The 13,062-nt window shown below is 32.1% G+C and overlaps 1 protein-coding gene across 1 annotated transcript; it reads left to right on the top strand.

The window, feature by feature from the left end:
• Positions 1-6,219: 6,219 nt before the first annotated feature.
• Positions 6,220-8,127, top strand: LOC100789428 (IRK-interacting protein). The gene is made up of 2 exons (XM_014778697.3): positions 6,220-6,484; positions 6,573-8,127. The coding sequence occupies exons 1-2, from the start codon at positions 6,362-6,364 to the stop codon at positions 7,929-7,931; spliced, it is 1,482 nt and encodes a 493-aa protein (XP_014634183.1). The 5' UTR covers positions 6,220-6,361; the 3' UTR covers positions 7,932-8,127.
• Positions 8,128-13,062: the final 4,935 nt, after the last annotated feature.

Here is a 13,062-nt window from a genome sequence, read left to right as displayed (position 1 = left end):
AATAATTCTATTTAATTTGTTTTGAGATTAAAACAAAATCTGTCCCTTGCTACTTTTCTTGGACGAGTCCTTTTTCCATCTAAATTAAAATATTATATCTCTGGCAAGGGAATTGATTTTTCAAATGATCCCATAAGTGGGGCTTTCCCTCTGGGCAAAATAAATAAACGCATTAGAAATCCACCATAGCAAAGACAAATAAAAACTAAAGTCAAATTTCAGAATTTGGGATGCAAGCCAAAAATAAGTTGCCAAATCATGATTTTGCTGTTGGTGGAGGTCAATGCAACCCATACGGAGTCTTGTGTTGTATGCTATTTGATGTTCATGAATACAATGGAACTTTACTATAATGCCCTTTGTTCTATATAATGTTTGAAATTCTGAAGACGCTGCCATGGCCCATGATGCATCAAATACTTAGATTGTGACCGAAGGTTTCAATGTATCAAAAGTTTAAAGTTGTATCAAAAGTTTTAAAGTTTAATATAAGGAAAAAGACTAGTGATAATGACGATTGATATACATCTTAAACCATCTTACACATCACTGGAGAAAAAAATGCAAAAAGGGTTGTCGGCTTTTGTCTTTGTTACGAATTTCTTTGACAAAAGTTGTCAGGGTTACTCAACAATTAAAGCCAAAAAAAAAAAAAAAATCAAGATTCCAAACAGTAGGGAGTTTTGTGGTTAGGGAAAGATGGTGACACATATAAATAGCAAGAGGGGTATTTTTTTACTTTTAAATAATTTTGTATCAGAGATACAAAGTTGTTCATGTTCGAATATAGAACAATTATTATAGTACTATCCAATCTTTAGTTTTTTGGCAAATCAAAGGGATGCTTGAAGTCTTGCAAAACCTTCTGTTCTGGAGAACTGCATACTAGTCATGCAACCAAAAAATAAAATATTGTACTAGCAGCCAAATTATTTAATTATAATTTGAAAATAAAGACTGGGGCCATCATCAACTTCCCATAAGAACAGGAACAGTGATTCAACACAAGTATGAGAATTGGTCCGGTGGGCTAGGAAGAGCAACAATTAAGATAAACACAAGGAGCAAGAGAGGATAAGGCTTTGTAGATATATATTTAGAATAAATACAGCTGTGATCGTGTCTAAAAATCCCAAAATAAGGTGAGGGGGTTAGAAATGAGGTAGTACCAATAGCCATACAATTACTGGTGATAATAATAAGGCTAGAACAGTTCACGACATAATCTATTGCTTTCATGTACAGTTGTCCACGGACTCTTAAAAACGACACACCGAAATCACAGTTATCTTAATGCCACTTTTGTTTCGCATTTTGTAACTTTTTTTCAGATGAAGGTAGCTTCTCAGAACCTATGAACCTATAATATAATATGCCTTATTTTTGGAATTTGCTCTTCATTCTATGACGTCGAAATAAAAATTACAACTACAACGGGAAAACTCTGTTATGCTCAAAACTTCAATTAACTTTTTGTATTTACACATTACTCCTAGTTAAACCCCATTTTCACATCTATCTATCTGTTGATAAAATAAGCTTTTGCCTATACTCGTGTTAACCTTTGGGAAAAAAATTTCACCTATTCCTTACCTAAATCTGTCACAATTGATTTTTTTTTACATCAATGTCATCCAATGGCTCAAGTCTAAACTTCTGAGAGAAACTTCTCTCCTCAAGTCACCTCTTTTATATTTCTCTTCATCTAAATCCCTTGTGTTGGGAGAAAAAACATCTGCTTCATCCATAACCTTCTTCTCTCTTCTTTATTTTTTCTTTCATCACATTTCTGAACTACTACTCAACATGTCTCTGCCTGAAAAAATTGTGTCTCTCTTCTTCTCCATTGGCTCAATCTTCAACAAAGCTGAACATTGTGTAGGTATGTCTCCGTTCTCCCTTTTAATCATATTTTTGCATTTAGGATTTTGCTGGATGTATAGGGCAATAGCCATGTTGTGACATTAAACAGACACACGTGGAAAGGCCATTCTAACGGAAGGTTGGGCGGAAATGGATTCTCTGCATTCACACATTCGTGAGTTTGAACCTTTGAATGAATATTGATATTTTGAATTAAATTTGTTGAGATAAAATACGAGTGGTCTGATCTACATTTAGCGGTTACGATCAACTGCATACATGAATGCCGGAATTTCCCAACTGCTGAAAATACAGATCTTGGTTGGACTGACTTAAGGGAATTTTATGAACTGGTAGGAAATCATCAAATATGGTTGCAGTATTTAGGAGATAACACATTTCAAATCACTGTTTTTAGAGGAATTTGTTGGATAAACAATTTTCCGGGGTTTCATTCCATGCTCCCTTGGCATGAAGGTTGTGTTGTTTTCAAACTCACCCTGTCAAAATACAATGCATTTGCGAATCAACTAGTCAGAAAAACTTGTTTTCACTTTAATTTTTGTTCTTAATTGGTTCTGGTTTTGCTATATTTTTTTTTAATTACAACATTACATTTTATATACTCTAATGCTAATATCTAAGTAGTTGAAAGAGGAAATTTCACTAAAGATGTTTAGTCAAATTCTCCTACTAATAAAAATTAATCATTAAAAACAGTAAGTCACCCGTCAGTACGCAGAAATATCGTGCTAGTTTATTCTTAAACCGGGGGATAATTATTGAATTATGAAATATGCAGTCACACTCACTTCTTTATAAATTTCTTTTTATCATTTTATGGACTAGTGATTCTTTGATTCGTTAAAGAAAAAAAGCTAGAATTTCACAATGTAAAAAAATAAAGAGACATAATTGAGGATTTACTTGCAGGTTGTAAAAAATTCAAATTTCTTTAATGAGCAAACATGAATTTATACTTCAGTTTTGAATAAGTTAGATTAAAAACCTCTGTACAAAATTTAAGTGGATATGTTAATTTTAATTTATATGGGAAATTTATTTTATTTTATTTTTTTATAATATTTTCGGGAAAAGTTTATTCAAAGAGTACCTAGTTCCAACTAAGGTACATAATGATGCTATTTGTTATATATTTATCGGTCTTTTGTTGGTTTAGAAATGAAGTGAACGTAGTATCGAAAAAAAAAAAAGAAGAAGAAATGAAGCGAACGTCTTGGCTATTTATGTAGATACAACTTTTGGTTCAGTGCTCTGGTTTGTGTTTTTTGTGTTTAATTGGATACTAATTTGAGTCTCCTCCTTTGATACTTACAGCTTCATTAAAACTGAATTTACACCCGTTAACCTCATGAACGGTTTACCTAAAGGTGTTGGTCTTCTTATTTTGTTTGTGTACTATGCTGTGAGGATTTGTTTTTGTTCATATATTGGATATTAGAATTTAGACGTGATATGAAAGGATGAGACTCCTCCAAAGTTCACTAAGTACTTCGATTTACTTCAATGATAAATGCATCATCACTTATATATTATATTTTAGTGTTTTTTTTCACGAGGATATTTTCCCTAAAAAGTGATATATTGTTATGCTAGGAAAATAGATGTTCAATTTTATTGTTATGCATGTTCTAATAAAAACATAATACATATATTGCATGATCACTATGTGTCGTTAGATTAAATTTAAAATGTTATTGAGTCCAGTAGTGTTCTAAAAATAGCAAAATTTCTCCCATGGCATGGCAATGGCACCCAATCTTGGTGCTGCTATGAAATTTTCCACGATAGATTTAAAGCTTCAAGGATAGTGTTGTGACATTGTGACCCCTTTTTGACTGGTGTTTTTTAGGATTGGTTTCGAAGCACCGTTGAAACTGAAAGGGTGTGTCTTGGCTTGGGATTTGAAATTCATTGGCTTGGTTTTGGCTTTTGCCTTTTCTCTATAAAATTGTGTGTTATTCGGATTTAAATTACTCCACGAAGTTGACAGTGCATTTATTACAAACAGGAAATCAAAAGGGGAAATGAATAAAAGATAAAATATCTGTATATGATTCCACCAACAATGTTAGCAACGCACATTCTTTGGTGTCCGTTTGTTAGAACAGAAAAAAAAAATAGTGAATTGAGAGTAAAATTTTAAATTAAAGGTGAATTTAAAAGTGAAAATTTCACATCAATTTATTTTTATTTTCATCATCTTTCTCTTTAAACGAACGAGATCTTAATCTTTTTTTTAGCATGTTATATAATATTAAATTAAATTAATTTTTGGATGGATGACGAGTTAAACTCGTCATGATTTTTGAAACCAACAGTTAGATAAAATTATGATAAGTTTGTCACAAAACCAATTATTTATTGCTTCTAAAAATTATAATGAGTTACCATTCCAAACACACACTTAATAGAATATAAGTTATAAAAAAATTCTCATGACTTAGAGACCCAAAATGAATCTCATAAAAGACCAAAAACGAGATCAACTAAACACACCTGTTATAAGAATCAAATACATAAGTATGTACGAAATATCTGTATATCAATAGCTGGATAAGAGAGATTTTGTAGTATCATGACAAGCGATTGAATGGAAAGAAATCTAGTAAAAAAAGTGTTCAATGTGCCTAGAGCAAGAACTATGAATACTTTCTAATTTTGGAATTAAGTTGAACAGATCCTTACTTTCTTTCCTACTCGAGTTCCACAAGGATTATAAAATATTAAATCCTTAGTTAGTTTATATATATATATTGAGAATCCTTACGTCACTGTGATTATTGACGATAACATGAAGAAAGGGTCAGAGCTTATGTACCCAAAAAAAAAAAAACATGAAGAGATATGGTCAGACAGTACTAATACTATGTTATATATTTCTTATGACTACCATAACACAATTTAAGTTGGAAAACAACTTATCCCGTCCGAAAGTCACTTAATTAGAATGTGTAGATATTATAATGTTCAATACTTTTTTTGTAAGGGATAATGTTCAATACTTGACCCTAATAAAAACCATTTTTTTTATAAATTATAATAGTATAATTGAAATATATATATCACCCTACTCACCTTTAAAGTGAGACAAATGTCTATGGACACCATTCCATCTCCCTATTTATTTATTTTTCACCAAAAAACTGTATACTATAAATTTATCAATGAGAAATGACAAGGGTGCGAGTTAATCAATGATATGGCTCAATGGAGATCAATGTGTCAAAAGCTATATAAAATGTATGAGGTACATGCCAGTTAATTTAAGGATTCATGTCCAAATGTTAAATATGAAAATGATGTATACTCCCAACCTCCCACCCTTCAAACGATATACATCTCAACACACCGTTGAATGAATTTTTAGAATATATAGAACTCTTTGTTATTAAGGGTAAGAGTTATTTTTATATCCAGAGAATGTACAGTTGAATTATGAGAACTGAATGAGAATTTTAGAAATGAATGGACAGTAAATGCATAACTATTTACTGAGTACACGGAGATAAGGGACCAAGGGGGTCTCTAAACGGGCTTTGTTTGAGAGGGGCAGAGGACTCCCAAACTTCTGGTCATTTATAGCTAATATAGATATAGAACTTTTTTTTTACTGTATAGCTAACATGGTACTTTGTTCTTGTAATAAACTTTTTTACTCTCGCAATCTCGTAATAAAGTCTTTTTATCCAACTAAAAAAAAAGCATAAACTTAATATTTCCATTATTAATTTATTTTTAATTTTTGTTGTCTATCATTATTAAGGTCTTGATAATTTGTGTCCTAAAGACACTAATTAAAAAATTAAAAAGAAGAAATCTCATTAAAATTCATATGAAAACACATTTAAAAACTATAAAAGAGTTTGCTTTTACCCATTTTATTAAAAAAATATTTTTGTTTTACTTCTTTAATCAATACTCTTAAGATAGACATTGATTAACAATTGTCTCATTAATATTATAAGCGAAAGTATAAGGTTAGTAATAATATTATAGAAAAGAAAAAAAACAAAAATTTTAATTATGTTAAGATTTATTTAAATTTATTATTTCATATGTCTTAAAAGAAGTGTAGTATTAAATTGTTTTATTTAGATGAAGAAAAAGTAATAAATAAATATAAAATATATATATATAATTTTACAAAACTAACCAGGTGAAAAGAAAATAATATTAATATTAAATATAAAAGTTAAAATAACAGTTATTAGAAATATTGATGAAAAAGAAGGATTAATATTATGGAAGAGATAGTTTTTGTATTAGAGACAATGATTGAATTTTGTTACTAATAAGATTAAAATTAGAAAGTGGTGATGATGGAGGCAGGGAAGGGGGATCATTTAATATGGTCACATGATGCACTAATCCTATCTCTCCCTTGGACAGAGACTTGGTTGGTGGTTTCGTGATCCACCGCTCTCCGAATAAATGTGGGTGGTTGAATCCTTCCTAATTGGCTTCGCTGGATTTAATGTCTCATTTAATTTACTGGACCACCTCTTTCTCTTTCTCCTTCCTCACCCATAAATCCCATTTCATATCTCCCAACCCCCAAATGGCTTCTTCTTCTCGCCACTCCCCTCAATTCACCCCCGTGAGTCCCTTCTTCCATTCTCTTTTTCTTATGTCTTTCTTTCTTCTATCTTTTCTAACATCCTTCTTATTCTTTTTATACACTGCAGATTCTAGAGGAGCGTGAATTTGACGACTTGAGTGGCCATGACATTATAAGCCACTCCAGAAGCTCCCACCCTCCAACCCCCATTGTCCACAAGCACACTAAATCCAATCACAACAACCACAAGAAAAAGAGATCAGATTCCGAGGAAGATGGCTCCGTCTCTTGCAACAAGTGCAGACCTCACTCCCGCGACAAAATCTTCATCCTTCCCTTGGATCACTCCTCCACCAACAACTCTCACAAACCCTCTTCCTTACTCGCCAGCCCCAACGGTATTTTCAGGTCCCTTGTTTCCAAGCTCACCCGCAAGAGTCCCATGTCTTCTTCTTCATCCCAAGACCCTCTCCCACCCTCCAGAGAGGAACAATGGAAAATGGCAGTCGCCGAACTCTCTCACAAGCTGCTCCACGCCACCAGAAAAAGAGACGAGGCTCTTCTAGAAGCTTCTAGACTCATGCACTCCATGAGCGAGTTGGAGAAGAAGCTCAACAAGCTCGAACTCTATTGCCACACCTTGAAATCTGGCCTCGAACAATGCACCAACAACAACATTACTACTTCCCCTACTTCCCTTTTCAAATCTCAAACCCTCGAACAGGACACCGTGATTCAACACTTCTTGGTCTCGGTGTCGGAAGCAAGATCAAGTGTGAGGCTTTTGTCTCGTTCCTTAACCATGCAACTGAGGCACATGGGAAGCAAGGTGTACGAGAAAGTCTCCTTCCTTCTCCAACCATACGACATAAAAATATCCTTCTCCAAGAGTCCAACAAGAAGCTTACTTTTCTACCTAGAAGCACTCTTGAACAGAACCTTCTACGAGGACTTCGAAACAATAGGGTTCCAGAAGAACGCGTGCAACATGATACTGAACCCAAAGGAGCGATGCGAGGCGAGTTACGAGTCATTCAACATGGTTCACGGGCTGACGTGGGAGGAGGTGCTGAGCAAAGGAACGAGGCACTTCAGCGAGGAGTTCAGCAGGTTTTGCGACAGGAAGATGAGCGAGATAGTGGCGATGTTGGGCTGGAACCGGGCCTGGCCCGAGGCACTCTTGCAGGCCTTCTTTGGGGCCTCAAAGAGCGTGTGGAAGGTGCACTTGTTGGCCAACTCGCTGCACCCGAGTCTGCCGATATTTAGAGTGGAGAAAGGAGTAAGGTTTGATTCGGTTTACATGGAGGATATGGGTGGTGGTGGTGGTGACAAGGCCACTTCCAACTTGGTCCCTGCTCTGGTCAGAATAATGCTTGCGCCAGGCTTTTATGTCTATGGCAGTGCAGTCAAGTGTAAGGTCCTTTGCAGGTACTTGAGTACTAGTAGTAACAAGGAAGACAAACCCTTAACCCCAACCCCTTCTTGACTTTGGATGAATCACTTTCTTTCTGGTTTTGTTTTTTTATGTCAGCTAATATTGTTCATGATGTTGTATATTATTATTATTTAGTATTAAGCAATGTTGGTGCTGCTGCATGCTTGGGTTGGGATGGTTCCATGGTGGTGGTACTACTATATCGAGATTTTGGGTCAAAGTAAACAATTTGGCATTTTCTGGTTTCGCTTTGTTTTATCTTCTGTCTAGTCTATTCGAACTTTTTATCATTTTTTTGTTTTTGTTTCCTAACACATCTCTCTCTCTCTCTCTGTAAAATTATGATCAACTTCTACAAATATATATAATTTATGTACATTAAAAAAAAATGGAGGGATCAATTTCTACAATTATGGGATCAATTCAATCTGCACGTGTGGTTATGACAGTTGAATCCATGAAAAATGCATAATTAAACCTTTTTTTAACATGTAAGGCATAATTAAACCTTTTATACCAAGAGTAAGATGCTTATCTTTCTCGTGAATGAATTTTGAATCGTATGCTTTCGTTATCAACATATCCTCACCTCACGGACACAATGTCATTGGGAATCGCAATGCATATATACAAACAAAACTATCAACAGTCCAAATTAACATGCTATTAATCCTAAAAATTGTATTTATTTGTTGAAAGAAAAATATTTTTAGGATAGTAAAGAAATTTTTATTAAATAATTTTATTAACAAATAAATGTTTAAAGGTAAGATATAAAATTTATTTTTTATTATGAATTTTTTTAAAAAAAAGTTTATAATTTTCAACTTATCAAAGAATTTTTAATATTTAATACGAATTATGATTATAATTTCAACAGTGGTATCCATTTTTTTTGTTACAATAGTTCATAGTATTAGTAATAAGAAAATTTTGATAAAAGTGTTTTCGATTTAATGATTAGTTTTTAAATGATTTTGAAGAAATAGGAATTGAAAAAGTAAATTTTGAGAAAAAATAAAGATGAAAAAAAATTGAGAGTTCAGAAATGTGTAGTAAAATAAATAGATTTGAATTCATAAAAGATTACTCTAGGCTAGGAGCAACTTTTAATTTATTATGAGCCCAAACAATGAATTTAATAAGTTCTCACCAATAACCATGCCGATTAAATATAAACATTAAACTAAAAGCCCATACAAAATGTACACTCAAGAAGAAAATATCATATGCAAATAATGAAGAACCATAAGATTGAATTACCTGCTATGCCTATGCCCATAAGAAATCACAAAGCCATCCATTAATGGTAATGGAACTCTACCCAAAATTCCCTCCTGTGGTATGATTTAGAATTGAATACATACATGATGACTAGTGAATCTTTAGCCAATTTTTTATGGTAGAGGTTGATAGTATTTGAGGAATTAAGTGATTATTTTTTAATCTCTCGAAAATTGACAATCAATTGTATTAATTTTAGACTTCTATGATTTGAACACGTATACAGAAAAATTTTGATTTGTCAAAGTAATATTTTGCTCTCCAACACTTTCCAATCACACATGCATGAATGAAATTATTGAAATCATTAGTCCTAATAAAAATTACTCCCTTCGATTATATAGTTTCATTTTTCGAACTTTTGTTCATATTCCAATCGCTTTTAAACTAATTCTTCTGCTCATCTCAAATTAAATATATCAAAATTTAATTTTCATAATCAAATTTTAAGTAACAAAAATAGAGATGATGGTGGTGGGAATCATATTCATACGCATGTCAACATGTATTTATATGTATGTTTAGCTATGTCTGCCTTTCATTTTCATTTGCACTCGCATATGTGTTCCTAACTCCTCAATTTAGGAAGCGCCGAGAGATGTCAAATGTAAATAAAATTTTAAGGAGGCTCTGCTTTTTGGATGAAATGAAAAGGCTAAAATTTTAAGGAGGCTCTGCTTTTTGGATGAAATGAAAAGGCTAAAATTCTTTATTTCATCCAATCGGAGTGATTTCGCAAATCATACATTTATATTTTAAAATTAAAAATTGTATGATTTTCACTATAGTTTTTTTCAGAAATAGATGAAACTCTAGTTGGTGCTGGAATGCTAAATTTATCAAACCTATAATATTTTCTGATTTTTTATAAATAATTTGAGTGTCGCTATGAGATAATTACATTTACTAAAATGAAACCACTTTGATGCTATTTTCTTCCTTCACCTGTTTAATTAGTAGTGGGCGGAAATTTTGAAAACATATTTATGCATATTAATTATTATAACACGTAATTCATTGTTATTTCAACGGTTTCACTTATTTTTTTTAGATTAATTTTGACTTTTCGAATATATTTATTTATTAATTGAAAGATATTAAAGCCAGCCATCAATGGCAATGTTCAATTATTTAGGGTATCCTATGCAATTACAAAAAAGAAGAAGAAAGTGAATAAGCACAATTCAGGGGCAGTAAAGAAAAAAGAACTAGAGAGGAATTCAAATAACGTTATTATGCAAAATCGTTATAAATTCAATTATTTTATATACGATGAAGGATCTCTATTATTGCAGAACTTGTTTTCTAATATTCTTGTTTTATGACTAAATTTTTAAGAAAAAAACAATTATTAAATTAAGAATGATAACTGATAAGAAAGAAATACTGAAATAGTGTTCTGAGACTACCAAATTTAAATTTACTCCACATGGGCTTCGTCATAGGAACGAATGTTGGGCCCAAGGCATGTACTAAAATGGGATCCATAACTGCTTCTCTCGTAAACTAATTGGACTGTATGACTTCAGTTTCCCATTCTTTTATAGAGTGCTGCTAGGTGCACTCAGCATTATTGCTGGTGCATCCAGTACTAACCACGAAAAGATAAAAATATTCCTTACAGATTAAGTTGATTTATAAGTTAATTTTTAAAACTAATTCTTTTACGAATCAACTTAATCCGTAAGTCTATTACAAATCAAGTTGATCCGTAAGTCTTAAAAATTAACTTACGGATCAACTTGATCCATAAGGTGAAAAATTAATCGAAAGAGTTTTACCATTTTTAAAGAATGTTGAGTGCACCTAACAACACTCTCTTCTATGTCTATACATGGAATGAAAGGTTGAGTGAACCTTAGATTCTTGTTATGAATGAAGCTTTTTCACAGGACTGGGCCTACTGATAGATTGATTTAATGTTAAGAGTGGAGATTAAATATTATAAACACGCCCACAGATAAATTAATATCTAAAAATGTCAACACTTTTCATGGGTTAATCCTTTGAGTATCACTCACTTTTCATCTTTCAAATTACGTTTTCATCAAGCATCCGTCGTTCTTATTCATTTCTCAGTCCATTTGTTTTTCACGCCTGGGTCTGTTTATGAACGGCTTCACCTTCACGCACTTCAAATTATTAGCCTAAAAGCCTTGGAAGTTGGAAGAATTGGGTAGATGAGCTTTATATTTTAGACAACTCATAAGTCATCAATCATTATCCCCCCCCAAAAAAAAACAATTAAGAGGACAATTCTATCCATCGCATCTCATTAATTCTTCCTCTAATTTTAGTTAAATTTAGATTTATCAGTTTTTGTTTCGTTTTCTTTCATGACGTAATAAGAATACACCAAATCTAACTGGCATTCACTTTTAACATTTCATTCCCTCAATTATCATTTAAAAGAAATTTATTTGCAGGGACTTGAAATTTACTCGAAGCACTTTGTCAACAAAGTAAAATTTAAATAAGGATTAGTTTCACAGTAAGAGTGAAGACATCCTGAAATTTGACTAATGAAAAAAAAAATGAGAAATTCATTGATTAATAATTAAAATAATTCACGGAGGGAGGAGTTAAATTGCTTCCTATGTAGAGCAGGAGCCCACTATCTTAGCAGCTCATAAAGAAAATTAAAGCACAAAAACTTGACTGGTAAATTCTGTCTTTAATTATGAAGCAAGAAGTCTTTGTTTAGGTGTTAAAATAGTTAGGTGCACGACCTAATTTTACCTCCAACTGCGAATCTTTTCAAGATCATCCAGTTGAGTTTTGTTTGTTTCTAACCAATCTAAAATGAAATACTTTTTTGGTTGTTAGGGAATTTAAGTAACTTTTGGCATGAGATTAATCAATTTATACAAAGCAATATAGTTAAATCAATTTTATAAGTAACATCACTTTGAGCTTTTGTCCTCTCATCAACAGAAAGTTTATTTTATTGCTATATCCCACCTTTATAGGTAAGTTATATATATATGCATAAATGCACTTTCTATTTATATCAGTCTTGACTATTGACTCACCTTTGTAAGGTTAATGGCTTTTTAGAGGTTTTCCAATTGGAATCAACAAAACAAAATAGTATATAATGTCTTTAAAATACTCATTCTTGAAAAAAATAAAATACTTTTTATGAAGTATACATGAAAAAGATGATGCCAACACTGGTTTTCTTTCGCGACAGATTTGGTATGTTATGGGATCGTTTATTCTATCTTTTGTACCTTGGTGAAAATTAAGAATAAAATTTTGGCATATATTCTCTTGCAAGTCTTCATTGAACTAGCGAATTAACCTTTATGTAGTTTCAAGTTTCGAACCATAATTCGGATTCCCACACTTTATCCTTTTGTTCTTCAGGAGTACTCTATTAGGCTATTGTTTGAAGTGACTTTCTGTCTTACATAGCAAAACGTTTGTTATCAAGCAAAAAGGTTAAAGGCGTGTTTGGATAAGTAGTTATTTTAAGTATTTAACAAACTTTACCCCTTAAGTTTATTAAAATAAATTAAAAAATTATTGAAACTTTATTAAATACCAGCTACTTAAATACTTATAAGTCTAAACAAGTTCTATAGAAGTTACTACAAACACCCTCATAATCAGGTGCGGGTTTTTAATCTTAAAAGTTTATGATTATTGATGTATGAAAATTACGCAGTTTTCTTTTTAAATAAAAAATTAAGCAGTTAAATGCTCTGATTTAATTAAGAACATAAAAACATATGCTACACAAGTTAGACTTTCGAATCCGTATTACTGATTTTTAAAAGATAAATTGCTGATGATAAATTACTCGTCCAAAAGCTTTGTGACAATCAAACAGCGACAAAGCTATAGTTTAAGCCTTTTATAACAACCTTCCATTCTTAGCAAAATATTCGACCCG

The sequence above is a fragment of the Glycine max genome, chromosome 8 (genome assembly GCF_000004515.6).
Source record: "Glycine max cultivar Williams 82 chromosome 8, Glycine_max_v4.0, whole genome shotgun sequence".
In the NCBI taxonomy this organism is placed as follows: Eukaryota; Viridiplantae; Streptophyta; class Magnoliopsida; order Fabales; family Fabaceae; genus Glycine; species Glycine max.
The sequence above is the reverse complement of the archived record's forward strand: the minus strand, read 5'-3'. Positions and strand labels throughout refer to the sequence as shown.